Raw genomic sequence first — 22,225 nt, forward strand, 5'->3', positions numbered from 1 at the left:
TTCTGAGAGGTCTGCATGTCCTGCACTTCTTTTGACTAACATCATGACAACCGGGAATGCCTAGCCCAAATCTACTTGTGGCAATTGAACAAGTGTCCGCCGATAAACAAGCCAGCCAGCGATCTATGGGGCTCACCGTACGTCCATGCCTAATTTGCTTGCCTCCGCCAACCATAAATACGCAGGGGCCAGCTACAACATCGATCGCCACACACATCCCACATCCATCCATCCCTCTCCATCGATCAAGAAATAAACAAGGTTCTTTGCCAACTTACTTGCTAGCTCACCAATGGCCTCCTCGTCCTCCTCGTTCCTGCTCGCGGCGGTGGCGTTGGCAGCACTGTTTGCCATCGGGTCGTGCGGCACCGAGCTCACCCTAACTATCGGTAAGGACTCCAGCTCCACCAAACTATCCCTCATCACCAACGTCGCCATCTCTGAGGTGTCAGTCAAGCCGAAGGGCGCCACGGATTTTTCGGACGACCTCAAGGAGTCGCCAGCCAACACCTTTACCCTCGATAGCAAGGAGCCGATCAAGGGACCTATATCCTTTCGCTTCGCTGCGAAGGCTGGTGGCTACCGTGTTGTCGATGATGTCATCCCTGCCGACTTTAAGGCCGGCACAGTTTACAAGACTGGCGAACAAGTCTAAGTAATGGACACATATGTGCTCTTCTGCCGCATAGAGATTATATTGACCTCTAAAATAAAATTTTCAGAGAGACCAAGGGTACAGAATGAGCATGCCTAAAATTCATTTTCTATGGTTATTTTGTGGTAGGCTACCACAAAATAAAGTATACTATGTTCTCCCGCATGTTGCTGTGGAGCTATATATGTACACACTTTACAATATTGTTTATGTATGGTAAAATATTATTGTCAACCTTCATCTAGATGGCTGTGTACTTTGGTTTTCTAAACTTCTAATACATATATGTATGTGAGAATCAATAAAGCATGTTTACCATGTGTAGCATGTCAGAAATGCTATGGAAGTTGAATTTACACGTGATCTTTTTCAACACAAATTGCTAAATGCATAAATGGACCAAACCATGACATGAAACTATTATCACAAACCAATTAATACATAATTTAACTTCATGAACCGGTCTTCTCATATGACCGTCACTATGTTGCATTGTCAAGGGGTGTGTTCCGAGAAGTGACTAGGATTCTAAACAAGACAAATAAAAAAACAGAAAAAAAGAGGACCTAGAATATTCCGTATAAAGATGGCATGTTTTGGAATCATGAATTATGCTTGTTTTAGTAAAATTTGACTATAGTTTTATCTTGGCTAAGGGCTAGTCAGGGCCAACGAATTCTGTTTTGTTTTATCCATGTTGCATGTTCCACTTTTGTTTCCTAACATTCATATACTTCTAGTTGTAACTAATTTAATCTGAGATAATACCAAGCTACGGTAAAAAGGATCAATCGACATAGACCCTATTTCAATTATAGAGGAAGAACGACCAGGTCACAGCTTGTGAAAATCATCATAAGCAGAGCATAACGTACGACAATGCCCACCTATGTAAATGTTACTATATATAGGGCGGGCACCTTAAGTCGCCATCCCTGTTAATCACTATAGATACATGGACCTTGCCACAATTCTTAATGGTTTCAGTGACTGAAATGGTAAACTAATCACTCGGACTAACATCACTACTGGACGCAGGGTCTTTGCCGAGGGCCTGAAGCCCTCGGCAAAGGCTCTTCAACCGTCGGCGAAGGATTTGCCGAGGGCAGCCCTCGGTGAAGAACCCTCGGGAAAAAAAACGTCGGCGAAGGACTCTTTGCCGAGGGCCTTTTATCGGGCACTCGGCAAAGTATTTGCCGAGGGCTAACGGCGACCCTCGGCAAAGTAAAGTAGCCGTTAGGTACGCGGTTATTTTCCACGGCTTCTTTGCCGAGGGCTGACATACAGGCCCTCGGCAAAGACCTATTTTCTTTTTTTTTCTCGGAATTTCTTTGCCGAGAGCTATATCTAAGGCCCTCGGCAAAGAGCTACGTTTTTATTTTTGTCTCGGAATTTCTTTACCGAGGGCTGTGTTCAAAACCCTCGGCAAAGACCTACTTTTTAATTTTTCCTGGGAATTTCTTTGCCGAGGGCTATGGTTAAGGCCCTCGGCAAAGACCTGTTTTTAATTTTTCCTGGGATTTTCTTTGCCGAGGGCTATGGTCAAGGCCCTCGGCAAAGACCAGTGAAAATTTTCAGCATCCCACCTGTTTCTTGCTTTCCATGCAAAATATATATATATATATATTCAACAGCAGAAATATCCCACAAATATCACAATCATCACATATATCTCACAAATATCACATATATCTCACAGATATCACATGTATCATCACAAGTCCAAATTCAACAATTCCATAAGTCCACAATCTAACTCAAGTGTCAAGTCCACAAGTTCAAATCCGACTGAGGCTGGCCAACCTCTCCAACCGTCTGGCCTCTGCGTCACCAACCTTCCCAACCGTCTGGCCTCTGCGTCGAGGGTGGTGTAACGAAGCCTCCAGAATCAGGTGACGCACGAGGGGGGTTATTGGAACCCGCCGACTGAGGCTGCACAAACAAGTATATGCTTATGTGAGATTGCAGTAATTATTCTAGGACTACAGTTTTAGTATTTAGACAGAAACCTATCAAAATTTTTATAGCTAGTGTTGTCTGGGTTTCTATGTCATACAAGCAAATCAGTAGCTAGTGTTCTCTGGGTTTCTATGTCACACAAGCGAGAAGTGAACTTTAACGCTTACAGGAGTAGCTGCAAACGCGTGCGGCACCTGAGGCGGAGGAGCTGACATCTGCACAGGCACACCCGTCTTCTGCCCAAGAGCTTGCATGATTTGCATCATTTCTGCAATCCTGACCTCCTGGGCCTGCCGAGCGGCCTGCTCAGCCTCCAGCCGAGCAGTGAGGGCCGTGATCTGCGCCGTCTTCTCGTTGTTCTGGGCCTGCAATATTGCACTCCAATATTTCAGTAATGCAAAACTAACTCAAGTGTGAGAATATTAATTTACGACGAGTAAAACAATAATTACCTCGAGCGCATCGACCCGCTGCAGTGTCGGAGTAGGCCGTGAGCGTATGGGCTGGCTGGAACTCGTGCTCTGTGCTCGGAGCTGGCTCAGAGTGGGAACAGTGGTGGGGTCGATGGCGGCGTTCGCAATCCACGTCCGGCCGTGCTTCCTGCCGCCACCGAGCCTCATGATGGCCTCGGCATCAATGGGCTCGGTGCGGACGTCGTACTCTGGCCCGTGCCGCTGCTGTACCGCCGACGTGTACTCCTGGACTTTAGTGTACACGTTAGGGTCGGAGTATGCCTCGCGAGGGGCAGCCGGGTCCCAGGTGACGTCGCCGGCCACCCTGGTCTGGTGGGACATAGCCCACGCCGTGAACATCGAGACATCCTCGTCCGGGTGCGCAGCCTCCTGCGAGAAAGGCGGCAGGTGGTGAGCAATCAGGCATACGTTAAGCGTGAAACTAAATAGAAGAAAAATCACTTACATATGCCGATTTGAATCCGGGGAGACTCCTGCTGCCTTGATGGTGAGTGGCAGCTGGCCTGAGCATACGCAGTGCCCGCTGAGACTCGTGCTTCTCTATGTAGGCCGGCGTAAACCACCTAGCCACGATCATTGTCCAGGCATCGGCATGCGCTCGGCATACGCGGGCTGTCCAAAAAACGTGGACAATCCGAAACAGATACGGTCAGATACACACGGTGATCTGCATGCCTCCAACCGTATCTCTTTCGGACGGGAGACGCCTAACTGGTTTACGCAGTCTACGACAAAGATACAGGAGTAGAGGTTGTTTATACCTAAGGTGGCGGTGGAGACAGGGTAGCGGGGCAGTGGCGAGTCGGGGCAGTGGAGAGTCGCAGCGCCGACGAGGACAATCGACTACTCTGAAGCTCCTTTGACGTCCTTTGCTCTGCAAAAAAAAAGGGTATAAGTTAAAAATTTCGGCAGAACCTCCCCTGTACGGGGAGGTTTCCAAAACCTGCAAAAAAAATCGGCTCGATGGCCAACACCCACATTCACGGCACAAAGGCCGACACATCAACAATGGGAGGCACGAAGGCCATCCACATCAAAAAACGGCGCGATGGCCGACAACCCATGGTTTTACCTTCTACTCGACCGAGGGACGGGGAAGTGAAGGTGACGGCAAGGTCGTCCAGACGAGGCCGTTATCCAGAACCACCTGCATTGCATGCCCAAGTAATTGCTTCAAAACATGACCCGCTTAGACAGTGAATAAAACAAGTGCAACTGCAGAAAAGTACTGAACCAGTAAATCCTAAATTTACACGCTCTACTGAACAATGTGTTCATCAGCGTACTTTCATTTCGTTAATTATCATGCCAATAATCAAACACCTACTTGTAACGGTTAGCTAGATTAATCATAATGAAAGGCAGTACATCATAATGAACAGAGTGCAAGAACCAAGAAGACGTCAAGGTGACCGGCAGGTTGGCCGCAAGGAGGCACACGTGTTTGTGCCCCTGTGCAGTAGGGGGCTACCTAGGCTAGGCGGCGAGGGTCATGTTCTTGTCCCAATGAAAGCGCCATCTTTGTATTTGGCTTCTATGGGAACTGGACCATCCAACACTAGGTGGAGGGCTCGAGGCCAAACACCATTGGAGGCTCAGCGTTAGATGGACCGACGGACAAACACAACAACAATCACATCGTCAATGTCTACTATAACATTTGATATTTTTATATAATAAAAAATATCAACATTTTCATTTATATCTCCAACTACAGGGATGGATTTCCCACGCCCCCTCCATCCAAGTGCAGGATCCAGGACCAAAATCTAGGAGGGGCGGAGTAAAACGACCAATTTGGACTGCGCTGGCCGAATCCGCACTCGTCTAAGATTGAAACGGGCACTTACCTCCTACTGAGGCATCGCAGAGCAGAGGCCACGGGATCTGACTGAGACCCCCCCCCCCCCAGAAGGAAACGACTCGCGACAACCACGCACACACGCGCTGCGTCTGGGCGGCGAGGCGAGCAGGCAGCCGCCGGGCGCCGTACTGCCTGCCGCGCGCGGTGCGTAAGGCGAGCCCCGCGTGCGTGTCACCGCCGGCGCCGCGGAGGGGAGGGGAGGGGAGGGGAGGAGGAGAGGGGTTGCGGTTACCTGCGCCTGCGCTTGCTGGCGGGCGGGCCTCTCCGCGCCCGCGGTTGTTGCTCCGGCGAAGCGGAACGGCGCTGCTCCTCCTCCGGCGTCCCGATCGTTTGGGTCCCCCTCCTCCCGTTGGCTCCTCGCGGTGTGGCGTGCGCGGCGGCGGCCTGCGCGGCGGCGGCGGCGTCCTCGCGGCGGCCGAGCGCGCGGTGGCGTGCGCGGCGGCGGCGGCGGCTGACCAGCGGCAGTGGCGGCTCGGGCGGGCGCGGCTTGGGATAAGGCCGCCCGCCCGGCCGTTCCCTTTTTTATATGGGGGCCCTCTTTGCCGAGGGCCTAGATCCAGAGCCCTCGGCAAAGATTTTTTTTATTTTTTTATTTAATTTCTTTGCCGAGGGCCAACATCCAAGGCCCTCGGCAAAGATGTTTTCTTTTTTATTTCCGCCGGCGCCATCCCGTTCAAAATATTTGCCGAGGGCCTGTACAACGGGCCCTCGGCAAAGAGTTTTATTTTTTTATTTCCAAATTCTTTGCCGAGGGCCTAACGCCGAGCCCTCGGCAAAGGCTGACGGCCGGTGCCGCCGTCACGCTCGGCCGAGGTCGCCGAGAGGCGGTACTGTGCCGAGGGCCCGACCCTCGGCAAAGGTGGGCCTTTGCCGTGGGTCGTTGATTGCCGAGGGTCGGGCCCTCGGCGAACGAGCCATTGCCGAGGGCTAAGATTCGCCGAGGGCGGCCCTCGGCAAAGAAACGATTTGCCGAGTGCCCGAAATCAGGCCCTCGGCAAAGTCTTTTGCCCTCGGCAATGTTGCTGTTTCCAGTAGTGCATGAATGCTAAGATGCGTTTCATGACTTTTCTTAGATCACTAACATTAAAGCCATGATAAAAAGAAGAATAAATAGGACTTGTCTTATGAATTTAGATTTAGAGTATATAAAAATTGTATGATGTTGGGTTCAAGTTGTAAATATTTTTACAAGCTCTCGAACAAGTAAAGACCACTAAAACTAAAGTCTGGAGGAGAAAGATATGGGAAAAATACCAAAACATCAAAGTGTGCGCACCACTCGAATGTTCACATGCATGATTACATGGTCATTTCCGTCAAAAAAAAAGATTATATGGTCATTTTAATTCGTCAGACCAAGTATTTTTCTAATCAGTAATATATGAATGTCTTTTGTATTTCTTATATATTGAAAGTAGTAATTACGCTTAGTGGAGATGATGTGGATTGCCTGCAATAAGAGGTTCAAAGTTAGTGGTACGATGATATGATTATTAGTGGACGATGAGGTGGATAATTTAGTGGGAGACGACGTGAATGCCTTGTATATTAAGATAGGGGATGAACTTGCAGTGAGGAATCATGTTAATTTAAACCTCCGTACGTGAGATGCTAACCAATTAAGGCATGAGCTCCCTATATAAATAGACATTTATTATGGGGGGAAACAAAGCAGAACCTGAAAGCGAAGACTATATACACACATCAACATATTGACCACTCCATAGTGAATTACATGCAAAAGGAAAAAAACGAGAACTAGCAAAAGAAACAGACATGTTACGACGACCGCGTTTCCTCACAGGCCGGGAGCTGAGATCAACTGCAGCTGTTTATTTCTAGCCTCGGCACTGGTAGATGGCCAGGCAACCGCGGCTGTAGGCTTGCCCTCGAGCGGGGCACGGGCCGTAGCAGGCGGCCTGGCTCGCGGCGAGCCCCGCGTAGCCGATATACGGCCCTCCCCCGTAGAGCGCCCTCCTCCGCGGGTACGCTGCCTCTTCCACGCTGTCCACGAAGCTGCTTGCGTCGTCCTCGACGCGCCGCAGCGCGTGCAGAGACGACGACGGCATGGCCTGAGCACCAGCCGACAAGTCCGCGGCCGCGGCGGAGCTGCTGGCGCGGAGCGCCCCGGCGGCAAAGAAGGCGAAGACGAGCAGGACGACGAATCGAGTTTGCCGCTCCATTGTTGTGTGGTTGCAGGTGTTTTCCTAGCTAGTGCGGCAGTGCATGCGGCTGGGAGTGTGGGGGGCGGTTTTGTATTGATGGGATCTGGTGGGTGTGGTGGTTGCTGTGGAGTGCGACAGCAACAGCATGCCTAACGATACACGTGAAGCTAGACGACGGTGGTGTGTACCGACGGGCTTGTTGTGCCTTGCTCTTGAATGATTATTAAAGAAGCACCTTTTCATCAGGAACATATGGATCAAGTTGCGGAGTCTAGCTCGTAGTGTGCCCAGTCGAGCAACCTGCTGTGTCATGTAACTAATAAAGTTCTGTGCCGTCTCGGTTAGGCATCCGTGGAGGTGGTTGTTCGCCAATCAATAACTCAATTAGGGTAGGCAGGCACCGCAATGGTTGTTCGTTAATCCATAACTCAGCTTTTCTGATAGATGATCCGTGTCTCAGAGATGACTTCTGATTGTCCAAGCATAACTCAAGGACTGTCGTCCATATGATTTCAAATAGGTACCTAGGCTAATTTTCTCTTGGAATGCTCTTGATTTGTTTTAAGACAATTAGCAAACGTATCTATATGTTACAAAGAAACCTAATACATCTTAAAATCAAACTCCATCACTACTGGAATGCCTCTATAGGCAGGCTGGCTCCTCTTGTGCCTTGCAGAGGTGGCTGTCCAACCGCCTCTAGAAATGGAATTTGTGGAGGCGGCTGGGAGTCAGGGCGGCCTCTACAAATGAATTTTCAGAGGCGGGTGGGATCCAGAGGCGCCGTTATTGATAAGTTTACGCCAAAATTCAAACTATGTCTGTGACTAAAGTGCACACATATATTTTTATATTTTATACAAAACAAAAAAAATATATCATTGTAAATATGTCGTCAAACTTAATATACATATACACACACATGTTCAAATGTTGGACTTGGGGTTGACAAGCGCGAACCACCACTATAGTGCACCTTTTGCCCACCCTTCTTCCTCTTATTCCCGGTGCAGGAACGACCATGTTTTTCATCCCCGGCATAAAGGTTATTATTCTTGTACCGACTGGCGCCACATCTAGGGCATTTATCTAATGACTTAAACTAATCGCCATGTTAAAGGACGCAATGGTTTTGGCTGCGACAGCAACCATGACAAGAGACGCAATAGTTGTTGAAACTAAAGTCCTACCAACCATACTTAGCCTTCACGATGATGGGCAGCTCAAGTACAAAACATAGCACCGTCTAGTGTGTTAGACTACCCTTTTTAACACCATACGAACTCTCCTTCGCTGCTTTTTTACCCTTTCTAAATTTTCTGGACTTTTCATGTTCTTGAGTATCACCTCTACTCCAATGGCCCTAAGAATTTCCTACAAATAATCCCCATCAGCTTCGTCCCCCTCACGTCCTCCACCGTAATTGCCACCAGCTTTGTACCCCACACATCCTTGACCATCATTGACACCAGCTTCGTCCTCAGCAGCTCAACCACCACCTAGTTCATGGGCACTCCTACTTCTACATCAAGCTCAGCTATAAATGCTTCCACGAAAGTTTGGTCATCTTCTTCCATATTTTCTTCTTGTGGCCCAACGATGTTAACGGGTGTTTCATCGTGATGGATCCAAACTGTGTAGTCCTTCATAACTATGCACAATCAAGTGTGATCTAATGACAGTCATATAACAACATGAGAATGGTGCATGCAATCGCTACACCTACAAAGAATTTCGATTATGTTATTTGTCGCCATAGAATGCTTCTCTGTGGCTACAAGAAATCTATCGACTTCTTGTCGGAAACCAAGCTTCCGCCTTACTGGAACATACATCCGTGAGTTCCTCTACTCCATCTTTAATTTTCCTACTGTAAGGAAAATGGACCCTTGGCCCATTTATTTTGGATTTTGGTGTTTGATGATCAACACAACCAAATTAGACTAATAAATTTACAAGTGATTGCTTTGTAGTTCAATAGGATGCAAGACGTGACTTGAACGAAGACGACGTGATGATCCGATGATCAACACCATAAGAAAGACCCTAGAAGCACAAGAGAAGACCCAAGATATCAAACAAAGTCAAAGCACGAAGATAGGAACCAAGTCAGATGCAAGATCATGAAGAAACGAGCTCACAGAGGTGACCGGACGCTGGACCGGACGCTGGCAGAAAGTGATCGGACGCTCTGATCAAGAGGCTCGGCAAATAGGCATTAGCAGCAGTGACCGGACGCTAGACCGGACGCTGGCGGCGAATCGACCGGACGTAGAACTGTAGCGTCCGATCGAGTACAGAAAGGTTCCAGAGCGGTGAAATTGCGACCGGACGCGTCCGGTGGCATGTGACCGGACGCTGGCAGCGTCCGATCAGTTCATCGTGGCTCTAACAGTTGGGACGACCAGACGTGTCCGGTCAGGACGTGATCAGCGTCCGATCAGTAGCAGAAAAGCGGGATTTCGTCCCCAACAGCTACTTTCTCAGTGGAGCTTATAAATAGATCCCCCAACCGGCCATTTGAAATGTGTGGAGCTGAGGAAACATATCAAGGGTGTTGATACACCATTTTAGTGATCTCCACTTGCATAGTGCTTAGTGATTCATTAGGTGATTAGCGTAGGTGCTTTGCGAAGTGCTTAGGTTGATTAGACCACCACTTATGCGCTTGCTCTAGGTTTAGGCCTAGTGTTTAGTGAGGTTTGCATACCACTTACCACCCGGTGCTTGCGAGCACCATTGTTGTACATCGGAGGGGCTTATAGTCTTGCGAGATCACACCAACCGCGCTTGTGGTGTGGCCGCCACCATGTACCGGAGGGAACAAGGCCTATGGCGTTTTGGCCGAAAGCTTGATAGTGAAGACGGCGGGGAGCATCCGGGAGAGGCTTGCCGGAAGGCACATTAGAGACCCACTTGTGCGTGGGGAAGGCCCGAGGCTATCCATAGAGTTACCCGACCAGGAGCTTGGCCCTTGCGAGGGATTCCTTGCGAGGGGCTCCTACGAGGACTAGAGGGAAGCTTGCGCGCTTCTCAATACCTCGGTAAAAATACCGGAGTCATCGACGGGAGTTTGCATATCTGTATCTTGCTCTTTAGCTTCCGCATTTACATTGTTTGCATTACTCCTTTTACGGTATAGATAGCAACACACTAGGAAAACCATAGTTGCACACTTAAATAATTTATCCTTTGCATAGGTTTTGCTAAGGGTAGAAAAAGAGGCCTTGGTTTAGAGTTAGAATTTTAAAGTTGCCTAATTCACACCCCCCCTCTTAGGCGTCATGGTCCCTTCAATTGGTATCAGAGCCGGTTGGCTCAATTTGGACCTTTCCCTTAACCACTGTTGAGCCGACGCTATTTAGAGTGGTTGAGATGAATACCTCTAGGCCTCCGCACTTTGACAGCATTAACTTCCTCTATTATAAAGCTAGAATGGCTTGTTTCCTTGAGGCGGTTGATTTAGGAGTTTGGAGAGTCACTCATGACGGGATAAAACCCATTAAGAATCTCAATAAACCCACGAAGAGTGAAGAAAAGGAAATACATTTCAATGCTAGAGCTAAAAATTACTTATTTGAATCATTTAGTATGGATGTGTTTAACCAAGTGTTCACTTTAAATACGGCACATGAAATTTGGTTAAAACTCCAAGAGCTCCATGATGGCACAAGTAATGTCCATGAGCAAAAACATTGTCTAGCTAAACAAAATTATGATTCCTTTACAATGCATGATGATGAGCTTGTTCGTGATATGTATTCTCGTTTGAATCTAATTATCAATGAGCTCCATTCAATAGGATTAACAAAGCTAGATAATGCGGACATCGTGAGGAAGATCATCTCCGTGCTACCACAAACGAAATATGCAAGCATCATCATCATCCTTCACAACATGGAGGACTTGAGCACCATGACCCCAAACATAGTCATTGGCAAGATAGTGGCATTTGAAATGTCACGAAAGATGGGTCAAGAAGAAGCCTCTTCATCAAGCAAAGACAAATCTCTAGCATGTAGCGAGAAAAAGAAGATGAAGGGCAAATAAGTTGAGACAAGCTCAAGCTCAAGCTCCTCAAGTGAAGATGAAGAAGATGAGGATGATGATGATGATGAAGATTCAAGTGAAGATGATCAATCTTCCTCCTCCACCTCCGACCTTGATGAAGAATCAATCAAACTAATTAACAAGGTGGAGAAGATGATCCAAAGGCTAAATGTCAAGGGTGTGCCCATCCAAATCCAAGATCTCATTTTCACTAATCAAAGAAATGAGCAAAGAAAGAGAGGATGCTATGGATGCGGAGAGTTGGGGCACTTTGTGGAAGTTTGTCTAAACAAGCCCACACCCAAGACAAAGAAGAAGGCATGCAAGAACCAAGCCCTCACATAAATAAGGTCATGGGATGATTCTTCAAGTGAAGAAGAACACCATCACAAGAGACGAGGGCGCAAGCACTCATCATCAAGCTCTTCTCGTATGTGCCTTATGGCACGAGGTAACGAAAGCTCATCCTCTAGTGAGAGTGATAGTGATGATGAAATGTCTTCTTATGAGGAAATTGTGCAACAAAATCTTAATTATGCTAAAGTTTGCACTAGTCAACAAAAGAAGCTCGAAAAATTAAAAGGGAAGCTAGATAGTTCACAAGAAGCATATAAAACTTTGCTTGAACAATATGAGACATTTTCTAATCTCAATATTGAACTATCTACTAAAATTGAGAAACTTGAGGCTAGTGCAACAACAAATGCATGCACAATCAATGATGAGCAACTTGTAAAGAAAAATGAAAAATTAAAAAAAAAGTTAGCTAGCACACAAGATGCTTATAAAAGTTTGCTTGCTAAAATGGAAACCATGTGCAAGCTAACTAGTAAAGTTGCTAAACTTGAAGCCATTAGTACAACCCCCACCAAGGCATCTAAAAAGAAAAGTTCTATCTTTAACATGTCTAAAAAGGATGCTTCTACTTCTTATAATGATTTGTGTTTAGACTCATCTTTGTGCAACCAAGTTTGTGTTGAGAAAGTTGTTGTAGATACATGCACACAAGAGGTTACAAAGGAGAATGAGCAACTCAAACAAGAAGTAGCTCGCCTCACCAAGGACTTGACTCAAGTAAAAGGCAAGGCGAAGCAAGCCCAACTTCATCAAGATAACACCATCAAGGGAGTGAAGAAGCTTGATAAAGGACAAACCGTGGTTTGCTACGTGTGCCACAAGGAAGGTCACAAGTCCTATGAGTGCAAGGTGAAGAATGGGGGAGGAGCAAAGAAGAAAGAGAAAAAGCAAACAAGCAAGCTCTCCAACACCTACACCAACAAGATGGATAAGAAGGCCTCCACACCTTATCTCTTGAAGAAGAAGAAAAATGACAAGGTGGTGGCCATTAAGGTGAACAAACAAGCCAACAATGGGGTCAAACGCTTTTGGGTGCCAAAGGAAATCATTTCCAACATGAAAAGCACCAAGAAGGTTTGAATTCCGAAAGGGAAGTGAGAAGTCCGATGGACATCGGAGAATTTGGAGACTTGGCAAAGTATGGGTGCATTTCATGGGGTGCATCATGATGGACAAAATCATTGTCAAGTAGGTTAGTGAATGCTATGGACCCAAATTCCCCTTCCCATGTTAGGTAACTAGATTCAATTTTCTACAAGTGGTATTTTCTTACAAATTGGTATCTTTAAGCATCTAGTTACTTTTCATGCCTATGTTTGCATTTGCATGCTTATAACTTTTGTCATGCATACACTAGGTATATCTTATGGTAGGCTTGCTTGGCTTCATTCTTAACCCTTGGAGTAAACCTACATTGTTTAAAATTGTTTAGGAGCACAACACATAGCTTGTCTTACAATTGTTCATCTAATATGTGCCAAAGTCCAAATTGTAGATAATCTCTCCCAAATATTGCCTTCGAAAATGACTCTCACATTCATGTGATGTCATCTTGCAAGTGGTATTTTGATTCTAAAATCAATGTGCATGATTCCTACAAGCATTCCACACTTGTGTGCACAAATTTAGGGGGAGGTTACTCTACAAGTTAGATGCTTTGAGACTAACACATTTTCAAGCTTATAATGTGTGTAGTAGTCTCATTGCAAGGAAAATGGAGTCCCCGGAGTTAAGCATCATACTTCAAATATCCACCACCTATTGCAAGTGGTAGAAATCAAATTGGTTTCCACATGTGGTATTTCTAAACCGATATCATCATGTTGATTTCATTTTGATATTTATATGCTTTTTCCATGCATTATATAGATTAAATTCCTATGAGCAATAATTTGCCAATTATGCATATGCTTTGCCATCTACCATATGTATGCATATATTTAGGGGGAGCTTAGTCTATATAATGTGAGAGTGAAATTTTGTGACCTATTCCACTCTATATACAAAGGATCACAAAATTTGACCCTCCCTTGTGCTACTAATGTCTTCCTTTTTGGTGTTTGATTCCAAAGGGGGAGAATTTGGAGGACCAAAAGCAAGCATTAATTTGTAGGACCAAAAGCTAGATCATAATAAATTACAAGTGGTAATGGTCTACAAGTGGTAATGGTCCAAAAAAGGGAGGACAGTGGATTATGGATTGCCTATGTAATGGGGAGAATTTGTAGGAAGTAAGGCTTAAATCCATAATGCCACATGAGGACATTTGTAAGGGCAAGATAAGTTTTTATGTAGTATATTTTAGTCTTACGAGTAGTATCTTTTAGCATCATATAACCTTGCCCCTTGTATTGCATCCTAGCAAGTAGTTAGTTTTTACATTCCAAATTTTTATTATTTGCTTGTTTTGGTCGTGTTGTCATCAATCACCAAAAAGGGGGAGATTGTAAGGAAAATGGACCCTTGTCCCATTTATTTTGGATTTTGGTGTTTGATGATCAACACAACCAAATTGGACTAATGAATTTACAAGTGATTGTTTTGTAGTTCAATAGGATGCAAGACATGACTTGGACAAAGGCGACGTGATGATCCGAGGATCAACACCATAAGCAAGACCCTAGAAGCACAAGAGAAGACTTAAGATATCAAGCAAAGTCCAAGCACGAAGATAGGAATCAAGCCAAACGCAAGATCGTGAAGAAACGAGCTCACAGAGGTGACCGGACGCTGGATCGGACACAGGCGGAAAGTGATCAGACGCTCCGATCAAGAGGCTCGGCAAATAGACGTTAGCAGCAACGACCGGACGCTAGACCTGACGCTGGCGGCAAATCGACTAGACGTAGAACTGCAGCGTCCGATCGAGTACAGAAAGGTTCCAGAGCGGCGAAATTACGACCGGACACGTCCAGTGGCATGTGATCGGACGCTGGCAGCGTCTGATCAGTTGATCGTGGCTCTAACAGTCGGGACAACCAGACGCGTACGATCAGGACGTGATCAGCATCCGGTCAGTAGCAGAAAAGCGGGATTTCGTCCCCAACAGCTACTTTCTCAGTGGGGCTCATAAATAGATCCCCCAACCGGCCATTTGAAGTGTGTGGAGCTAAGGAAATATATCAAGGGTGTTGATACACCATTATAGTGATCTCCACTTGTATAGTGCTTAGTGATTCTTTAGATGATTAGCGTAGGTGCTTTGCGAAGTGCTTATGTTGATTAGACCACCGCCTATGCGCTTGCTCTAGGTTTAGGCCTAGTGTTTAGTGAGGTTTGCATACCTCTTACCACCTGGTGCTTGCGAGCACCATTGTTGTACATCGGAGGGGCTTGTAGTCTTGAGAGATCACACCAACCGCGCTTGTGGTGTGGCCGCCACCGTGTACCGGAGGGAACAAGGCCCGCGACGTTTCGGCCGGAAGCTTGATAGTGAAGACGGCGGGGAGCATCCGGGAGAGACTTGCCGGAAGGCACATTGGAGACCCACTTGCGCATGGGGAAGGCCCGAGGCTATCCACGGAGTTACTCGGCCGGGAGCTTGGCCCTTGCGAGGGATTCCTTGCAAGGGGCTCCAACAAGGACTAGGGGGAAGCTTGCGCGCTTCTCGATACCTCGGTAAAAATATCGGAGTCGTCGACGGGAGTTTGCATATCTCTACCTTGCTCTTTAGCTTCCGCATTTACATTGTTTATATTACTCCTTTTGCGGTAGAGATAGCAACACACTAGCAAAACCGTAGTTGCACACTTAGATAATTTATCTTTTGCATAGGTTTTGCTAAGGGTAGAAAAAGAGGCCTTGGTTTAGAGTTAGAATTTTAAAGTTGTCTAATTCCCCCCCCCCCCCCTCTTAGGTGTCACGGTCCCTTCACCTACAATGACCAATGAAAGAAAAAACAAAAGGACTAAACAAGGTTATGTGCCAACTTACTTGCTAGCTCACCAATGGCCTCCTCGTCCTCCTCCTTCCTGCTCGTGGCGGTGGCATTGGCAGCACTGTTTGCCATCGGGTCGTGCGGCACCGAGCTCACCCTCATGATTGGTAAGGACTCCAGCTCCACCAAACTATCCCTCATCACCAACGTCGCCATCTCTGAGGTGTCAGTCAAGCCGAAGGGCGCCACGGATTTTTCGGACGACCTCAAGGAGTCGCCAGCCAACACCTTTACCCTCGACAGCAAGGAGCCGATCAAGGGACCTATATCCTTCCGCTTCGCTGCGAAGGCTGGTGGCTACCGTGTTGTAGATGATGTCATCCCTGCCGACTTTAAGGCCGGCGCAGTTTACAAGACCGGCGAACAAGTCTAAGTAATGGACAAATATGTGCTCTTCTGCCGCATAGAGATTATATTGACCTCTAAAATAAAATTTTCAGAGAGACCAAGGGTACAGAATGAGCATGCCTAAAATTCATTTTCTATGGTTATTTTGTGGTAGGCTACCACGAAATAAAGTATACTATGTTCTCCCGCATGTTGCTGTGGAGCTATATATGTACACACTTTACAATATTGTTTATGTATGGTAAAATATTATTGTCAACCTTCATCTAGATGGCTGTGTACTTTGGTTTTCTAAACTTCTAATACATATATGTATGTGAGAATCAATAAAGCATGTTTACCATGTGTAGCATGTCAGAAATGCTATGGAAGTTGAATTTACACGTGATCTTTTTCAACACAAATTGCTAAATGCATAAATGGACCAAACCATGACATGAAACTATTATCACAAACCAATTAATACATAATTTAACTTCATGAACCGGTCTTCTCATATGACCGTCACTATGTTGCATTGTCAAGGGGTGTGTTCCGAGAAGTGACTAGGATTCTAAACAAGACAAATAAAAAAACAGAAAAAAAGAGGACCTAGAATATTCCGTATAAAGATGGCATGTTTTGGAATCATGAATTATGCTTGTTTTAGTAAAATTTGACTATAGTTTTATCTTGGCTAAGGGCTAGTCAGGGCCAACGAATTCTGTTTTGTTTTATCCATGTTGCATGTTCCACTTTTGTTTCCTAACATTCATATACTTCTGGTTGTAACTAATTTAATCTGAGATAATACCAAGCTACGGTAAAAAGGATCAATCAACATAGACCCTATTTCAATTATAGAGGAAGAACGACCAGGTCAGCGCTTGTGAAAATCATCATAAGCAGAGCATAACGTACGACAATGCCCACCTATGTAAATGTTACTATATATAGGGCGGGCACCTTAAGTCGCCATCCCTGTTAATCACTATAGATACATGGACCTTGCCACAATTCTTAATGGTTTCAGTGACTGAAATGGTAACCTAATCACTCGGACTAACATGAATGCTAAGATGCGTTTCATCACTTTTCTTAGATCACTAACATTAAAGCCATGATAAAAAGAATAAATAGGGCTTGTCTTAAGAATTTAGATTTAGAGTATATAAAAATTGTATGATGTTAGGTTCAAGATGTAAATATTTTTACAAGCGCTCGAACAAGTAAAGACCACTAAAACTAAAGTCTGGAGGAAAAAGATATGGGAAAAATACCAAAACATCAAAGTGTGCGCATTACTCGAATGTTCACATGATTACATGGTCATTTCCGTCACAAAAAAGATTATATGGTCATTTTAATTCGTCGGACCAAGTATTTTTCTAATCAGTAATATATGAATGTCTTTTGTATTTCTTATATATTGAAAGTAGTAATTACGCTTAGTGGTGATGATGTGGATTGCCTGCATTAAGAGTTTCAAAGTTAGTGGTACGATGATCTGATTATTAGTGGACGATGATGTGGATAATTTAGTGGGAGATGACGTGAATGACTTGTATATTAAGATAGGGGATGAACTTGCAGTGAGAAATCATGTTAATTTAAACCTCCGTACGTGAGATGCTAACCAATTAAGGCATGAGCTCCCTATATAAATAGACATTTATTATGGGGGGAAGACTATATATAACCAATTAAGGCATGAGCTCCGTACCTGAAAGCGAAGACTATACACACATCAACATATTGACCACTCCATAGTGAATTACATGCAAAAGAAAAAAAAACGAGAACTAGCAAAAGAAACAGACATGTTACGACGACCGCGTTTCCTCACAGGCCGGGAGCTGAGATCAACTGCAGCTGTTTATTTCTAACCTCGGCACTGGTAGATGGCCAGGCAGCCGCGGCTGTAGGCTTGCCCACGAGCGGGGCACGGGCCGTGGCAGGCGGCCTGGCTCGCGGCGAGCCCCGCGTAGCCGATATACGGCCCGCCCCCGTAGATCGCCCTCCTCCGCGGGTACGCTGCCTCTTCCACGCTCTCCACGAAGCTGCTTGCGTCGTCCTCGACGCGCCGCAGCGCGTGCAGAGACGACGACGGCATGGCCTGAGCACCCCGGCGGCAAAGAAGGCGAAGACGAGCAGGACGACGAATCGAGTTTGCCGCTCCATTGTTGTGTGGTTGCAGGTGTTCTCCTAGCTAGTGCGGCAGTGCATGCGGCTGGGAGTGTGGGGGGCGGTTTTGTATTGATGGGATCTGGTGGGTGTGGTGGTTGCTGTGGAGCGCGACAGCAACAGCACGCCTAACGATACACGTGAAGCTAGACGCGACGGTGGTGTGTACCGACGGGCTTGTTGTGCCTTGCTCTTGAATGATTAAAGAAGTACGTTTTCATCAAGAACATATGGATCAAGTTGCGGAGTCTAGCTAGTAGTGTGCCCAGCCGAGCTACCTGCTGTGTCATGTAACTAATAAAGTTCTGTGCCGTCTCGGTTAGGCATCCGTGGAGGTGGTTGTTTGCCAATCAATAACTCAATTAGGGTAGGCAGGCACCGCAATGGTTGTTCGTTAATCCATAACTCAGCTTTTCTGATAGATGATCCGTGTCTCAGATATGACTTCTGATTGTCCAAGCATAACTCAAGGACTGTCGTCCATATGATTTCAAATAGGTACCTAGGCTAATTTTCTCTTGGAATGCTCTTGATTTGTTTTTAGACAACTAGCAAACTTATCTATATGTTCCAAAGAAACCTAATACATCTTAAAATCAGACTCCATCACTACTGGAATGCCTCTATAGGCAGGCTGGCTCCTCTTGTGCCTTGCAGAGGTGGCTGTCCAACCACCTCTAGAAATGGGATTTGTGGAGGCGGCTAGGAGTCAGGGCGGCCTCTACAAATGAATTTTCAGAGGCGGGTGGGATCCAGAGGCGCCTTTGCAGATAAGTTTATGCCAAAATTCAAACTATGTTTGTGACTACAGTGCACACATATATTTTTATATTTTATACAAAACAAAAAATATATATCATTGTAAATATGTCGTCAAACTTAATATACATATACACACACATGTTCAAATGTTGGACTTGGGGTTGACAATCGTGAACCACCACTATAGTGCACCTTTTGCCCACCCTTCTTCCTCTTATTCCCGGTGCTGGAACGACCATGGGGGTTCATCCCCGGCATAAAGGTTATTATTCTTGTACCGACTGGCGCCACATCTAGGGCATTTATCTAATGACTTAAACTATTTGCCATGTTAAAGGACGCAATGGTTTTGGCTGCGGCAGCAACCATGACAAGAGACGCAATAGTTGTTGAAACTAAAGTCCGACCAACCATACTTAGCCTTCAGGATGATGGGCAGCTCAAGTACAAAACATAGCACCGTCCAGTGTGTCGGACTACCCTTTATAACACCATATGAACTTTCCTTCGCTGCTTTTTTACCCTTTCTAAATTTTCTAGATTTTTCACGTTCTTGAGTATCACCTCTAGTCCAATGGCCCTAAGAATTTCCTACAAATAATCCCCATCAGCTTCGCCCCCCCCCCCCCCCACACCCCCCTCACGTCCTCCACCGTAATTGCCACCAGCTTTGTCCCCCACACGTCCTTGACCATCATTGACACCAGCTTCGTCCTCAGCAGCTCAACCACCACCTAGCTCATGGGCACTCCTACTTCTACATCAAGCTCAGCTATAAATGCTTCCATGTAAGTTTGGTCGTCTTCTTCCATATTTTTTTCTTGTGGCCCAACGATGTTAACGGGTCTTTCACCGTGATGGATCCAAACTGTGTAGTCCTTCATAACCATGCACAATCAAGTGTGATCTAATGACGGTCATATAACAACATGAGAATGGTGCATGCAATCGCCACACGTACAAAGAATTTCGATTATGTTATTTGTCACCATAGGACGCTTCTCTGTGGCTACAAGAAATATATCGACTTCTTGTCGGAAACCAAGCTTCCACCTTAATGGAACATACATCCGTGAGTTTCTCTACTCCATCTTTAATTTTCCTACAACGATCAGTGAAAGAAAAAACAAAAGGACTAAGTCAGATATAAGGATCATTAATAGCCCGAAAGAATATAATTAGTATATAACAATAACATAATTCTGAAAGGGGTCATTCTTATTTAAAAATATATATTAATATTGTTCAACTTTTTTAATCATGTTGTTGTTGTAAAATACACATATATTTACTATATATTATATTCTTCATGTAAGAGAGAATAAACAACCTAATTAACAAACTAATGCATCACTAAACAATTTTTTTATTTTTCTTAAATAAACATTTTTATGAAAATAATTAGCACCATATTTTACTTGTTATTGTACATGTAAACTTTATCTCGTTTACTAAAAATAATAATATGATTGTTGAAAATAAAAACAATAATCACAAACCCTAGTTCTAGATCTAGATCAACATGCAAACCAATATTTCCCTAAAAACAATAAAAATACCCTAAAATCAAGACATGACCACTAAATAAGGGTATAATCTTATTCTCCTACTAAATTTACTCTAGTACTGTAACACCCTAAAATTTACATAATTTTAAATAGGAGAAAATGATTTAATTACACATTTTGTGAACATTGAAATTTAGAAAAAAATAATGACTTTGCTGAAATTAAAATCAGATATAGGTCAACAAACATGTATGTGCATTCATGCTGCTGCATATTATTTTGTATTGCTTGGTTTGCAGTCAGATTTCAAATTGATTTGAATTTGCATGTTGAAATTCCTTTGGAAAAATTGGAAAAAACGGTCCCTCAATGAGGTTACTATCAAGAACAAGTACCCGCTACCTAGAATTGATGACTTGTTTGATCAGTTGAGAGGTGCTTGTGTTTTCTCTAAGATTGATCTTCGTTCTGGTTATCATCAGTTGAAGATTCGTGTAACTGACATACCTAAGACAACTTTTACCACAAGGTATGGTTTGTATGAGTACACTGTTATGTCCTTTGGTTTGACCAATGCACATGTATACTTTATGTACTTCATTAATAAGGTGTTCATGGAGTTTTTGGATAAGTTTGTGGTCGTATTTATCGATGATATATTGGTATTCTCCAAAACAGAAGAAGAGCATGATGAACATCTGAGGTTGGTCTTGCAGAAGCTCAGGGAACACAAGTTGCATGCTAAGCGAAGCAAGTGTGAATTCTGGTTGCAGGAAGTTTCTTTCCTAGGCCATGTTGTCTCTAATGGTGGAATCGCAGTAGATCCAAGCAAGGTAAAAGATATATTGAATTGAAAACCACCAACCGATGTGGGAGAGATTCATAGTTTCTTGGGATTGGCTGGATACTATAGAAGGTTCATAGAAGAATTCTCTAAACTTGCCAAGCCTATGACAGCTTTGTTGGAGAAAAATGCTAAGTTGGTGTGGTCCGAGAAGTGCCAGGCTAACTTTGAAGAATTGAAGAAGAGGTTGACTACCATCCTAGTGTTGGATTTACCATATTTGAACAAGAGCTTTTCAATCTATTGGGATGCATCTCGTCAAGGTCTTGGATGTGTTCTTATGCAAGAAGGAAGAGTAGTGGCCTATGCATCGCAACAGTTGAGAAAGCATGAGCTAAACTATCCTACTCATGACTTGAAGTTAGCAGTAGTGGTTCATGCTCTGAAGATATGGAGGCACTATCTTATCGGACATAAGAGTGACATTTATACTGATCACAAGAGTCTAAAGTACATTTTCACTCAGACGGATCAGAATATGAGACAACATCGATGGTTGGAGTTGATCAAAGATTATGATCTGGAGGTACACTATCATCCTAGAAAGGAGAATGTTGTTGCCGATGCTCTTAGCAGGAAGAGTTATGCCAATGAGGTGCAAGTGGCACCGATGTCAAGTGAGTTGTGTGCTGAGTTTGAGCGACTAAATTTGGGCTTTGTCACTAATTCAGTGGAGTTGGTGTTGGAGCCTAAATTGGAGCAAGAAATACGTAAGGGCCAGCTACAGGACGCGAAGTTGAAAGACATAGCGGAGAACATAGTAATTGGTAAGGCACTATGTGTGCCTAAGGATAAGGCTAAATGAGAGGCAATTCTTCGTGAGGCACATGAGTCTGCTTACTCTATTCATCCTGGGAGTACCAAGATGTATTTGGATCTAAAAGAGAAGTATTGGTGATACGGACTAAAGAGAGATGTTGTTGAATATGTTGCTTTATGTGATACATGTCAGAGAGTCAAAGCTGAACATCAAAGACCTACAGGATTATTACAACCAATGAAGATACCTGAGTGGAAGTGGGAAGAAGTTGGTATAGACTTTATTATTGGGTTACCGCGCACTCAGAGAGGCTATGATTCAATTTGGGTGATAGTGGATCGGTTAACTAAAGTTACTCACTTCTTACCGATCAAAACTAC

General features: G+C 44.8%; 4 protein-coding genes and 1 pseudogene across 6 annotated transcripts; 2 read left to right on the plus strand and 3 right to left on the minus strand.

The window, feature by feature from the left end:
• Positions 1–211: 211 nt before the first annotated feature.
• LOC136509433 (pollen allergen Phl p 2-like) lies at positions 212–1,007 on the plus strand. The gene has a single exon (XM_066504235.1). The coding sequence runs from the start codon at positions 293–295 to the stop codon at positions 653–655; it is 363 nt and encodes a 120-aa protein (XP_066360332.1). The 5' UTR covers positions 212–292; the 3' UTR covers positions 656–1,007.
• A 1,302-nt stretch (positions 1,008–2,309) lies between these two features.
• On the minus strand, positions 2,310–18,019 carry LOC136508401 (uncharacterized). 3 transcript variants are annotated; one of them, XM_066503069.1, is made up of 7 exons: positions 17,675–18,019; positions 4,160–4,234; positions 3,849–3,961; positions 3,533–3,699; positions 3,067–3,456; positions 2,809–2,979; positions 2,310–2,587 (listed from the first exon to the last, which is right to left on the minus strand). In XM_066503069.1, the coding sequence occupies exons 4-7, from the start codon at positions 3,662–3,664 to the stop codon at positions 2,483–2,485; spliced, it is 798 nt and encodes a 265-aa protein (XP_066359166.1). In that variant the 5' UTR covers positions 3,665–3,699; positions 3,849–3,961; positions 4,160–4,234; positions 17,675–18,019; the 3' UTR covers positions 2,310–2,482. The 3 variants fall into 3 exon arrangements, with proteins under 3 accessions (XP_066359166.1, XP_066359164.1, XP_066359165.1); XM_066503067.1 differs by having other exon boundaries at positions 2,782–2,979; XM_066503068.1 differs by lacking the exon at positions 17,675–18,019 and adding an exon at positions 15,457–15,532 and having other exon boundaries at positions 2,782–2,979.
• Positions 6,483–17,968, minus strand: LOC136508404 (uncharacterized; annotated as a pseudogene).
• LOC136508403 (uncharacterized) lies at positions 6,619–7,175 on the minus strand. The gene has a single exon (XM_066503071.1). The coding sequence runs from the start codon at positions 7,132–7,134 to the stop codon at positions 6,790–6,792; it is 345 nt and encodes a 114-aa protein (XP_066359168.1). The 5' UTR covers positions 7,135–7,175; the 3' UTR covers positions 6,619–6,789.
• On the plus strand, positions 15,438–15,857 carry LOC136508402 (pollen allergen Phl p 2-like). Its single transcript, XM_066503070.1, has one exon. It carries the CDS (start codon positions 15,471–15,473, stop codon positions 15,831–15,833), a length of 363 nt encoding a protein of 120 aa, XP_066359167.1. The 5' UTR covers positions 15,438–15,470; the 3' UTR covers positions 15,834–15,857.
• Positions 18,020–22,225: the final 4,206 nt, after the last annotated feature.

Source organism: Miscanthus floridulus, chromosome 15 (assembly GCF_019320115.1).
Source record: "Miscanthus floridulus cultivar M001 chromosome 15, ASM1932011v1, whole genome shotgun sequence".
Taxonomy (NCBI): domain Eukaryota; kingdom Viridiplantae; phylum Streptophyta; class Magnoliopsida; order Poales; family Poaceae; genus Miscanthus; species Miscanthus floridulus.

Coding starts and splice junctions, on each gene's coding strand:
- LOC136509433 (XM_066504235.1), top strand. CDS start 293: ATGGCCTCCTCGTCCTCCTCGTTCCTGCTCGCGGCGGTGGCGTTGGCA.
- LOC136508401 (XM_066503067.1), bottom strand. CDS start 3,664: ATGATCGTGGCTAGGTGGTTTACGCCGGCCTACATAGAGAAGCACGAG. Junction 3,457..3,532: donor CCGGATTCAAATCGGCATAT/GTAAGTGATTTT, acceptor CCTTTCTCGCAG/GAGGCTGCGCACCCGGACGA. Junction 2,588..2,781: donor ACGCGTTTGCAGCTACTCCT/GTAAGCGTTAAA, acceptor TTGTTTGTGCAG/CCTCAGTCGGCGGGTTCCAA.
- LOC136508403 (XM_066503071.1), bottom strand. CDS start 7,134: ATGGAGCGGCAAACTCGATTCGTCGTCCTGCTCGTCTTCGCCTTCTTT.
- LOC136508402 (XM_066503070.1), top strand. CDS start 15,471: ATGGCCTCCTCGTCCTCCTCCTTCCTGCTCGTGGCGGTGGCATTGGCA.